The sequence below is a fragment of the Sorex fumeus genome, unplaced genomic scaffold (genome assembly GCF_029834395.1).
Source record: "Sorex fumeus unplaced genomic scaffold, SorFum_2.1 ptg000007l, whole genome shotgun sequence".
In the NCBI taxonomy this organism is placed as follows: Eukaryota; Metazoa; Chordata; class Mammalia; order Eulipotyphla; family Soricidae; genus Sorex; species Sorex fumeus.
Window position 1 is genome coordinate 5,102,507 of NW_026606064.1, and position 1,398 is coordinate 5,103,904.

The following is a 1,398-nucleotide window of genomic DNA, read 5'->3' on the forward strand; positions in this document are numbered from 1 at the left end:
ATTTGCCTTGCATGCGGTCAACCCAGGTTCGATTCCCAGCATCCTATATGGTCCCCTGAGCACCACCAGGGGTAATTCCTGAGTGCAGAGCCAGGAGTAATCCCTGTGCATTGCCGGGTGTGACCCAAAAAACAAACAAAAAAAAAAACTTAAGAAAAATTTCTTAATATAAAAGAAATTATTTATCATGATGGTATATCTTGAAGTGAAATTGTGCAATTTAATTCAGATGATTACACTGCCATCTCTGTATATCATACAAATGTAAGCAATACTTATTGACTTACACTTAACCAGTTTTACTTACAGTAAAATTTATCCAAGAAAACTAGCTTTATATTTTTTTCTCATACTGACAAAGGCAGGTCCAGTAATGAATTATTAGGATTGTATCTTGAAGCTAACTTGCCACTTACTTTCTCTTTCTCCAGCAAGGATCTCCAAATCTGCGCAATGGCAGTGAATTGCACTGTGTTTTCTGAGTTCATATTCTTAGGACTTTCCAGCAGACGGGACGTCCAACTTGAACTTTTTGTATTATTTCTCTTTGTTTATGGCACAACTGTGATTGCCAATGTAGGGATGATCCTGCTGATCAAGATGGACTCCAGACTCCACACACCCATGTACTATTTCCTGAGCAATCTGTCTTTCTGTGATGTCTGTTATTCCACCTCCGTCTCTCCCAAGATGCTGGTTGATTTCTTATCAGAGAAAAAGAGCATTTCATATTCTTTCTGTCCTGTTCAGATGTATTTTTGGGGAGTCTTTGCAGATGTGGAATGTCTCATGTTGGCTGTCATGGCTTATGACCGTTATGTAGCCATTTGCAATCCACTTCTTTATACGGTTGCCATGTCAAGGAGACTCTGTACCCTGCTGGTTGTCCTCACCTACATCATGGGCTTGATAGATTCTGCAATACATACCTGCTTAACATTTCGGTTGTCGTTCTGCAATTCCAATCTCATCAATCACTTCTTTTGTGACATTCCTCCTTTACTCGCTCTTGCTACCTCAGACACCTCCATCAATGAGACAATGCTGTTTGTGTTTGGTACCATTATTCTGGGTTGCAGCATCTTCACTGTCTTCCTCTCCTACAGCTACATCATAGCTACCATCCTTAGAATGAAATCAGCTGAGGGGCGACGCAAAGCCTTCTCTACCTGTGCCTCCCACTTAAGCACAGTAGCTCTCTTCCATGGCACACTTCTCTACATGTATTTTCGACCCAGCTCCAGTTACTCTATGGATGTTGACAAAATGACTTCTGTTTTCTACACAGTTATTATCCCTATGTTAAACCCATTGATTTACAGCTTGAGGAATAAGGATGTAAAAAGTGCCCTAAAAAAGCTAATCGGCTTTAAATTATGTCCTGGGGAAAACCAATGA

General features: G+C 40.5%; 1 protein-coding gene across 1 annotated transcript; it reads left to right on the forward strand.

Moving 5' to 3' along the window:
* The first annotated feature begins 453 nt into the window (after window positions 1–453).
* Window positions 454–1,398, forward strand: LOC130042395 (olfactory receptor 5W2-like). The gene has a single exon (XM_056134560.1). The coding sequence runs from the start codon at window positions 454–456 to the stop codon at window positions 1,396–1,398; it is 945 nt and encodes a 314-aa protein (XP_055990535.1).

What these genes read in the sequence shown, in the direction of transcription:
- LOC130042395 (XM_056134560.1), top strand. Translation starts at nt 454, where the DNA reads ATGGCAGTGAATTGCACTGTGTTTTCTGAGTTCATATTCTTAGGACTT.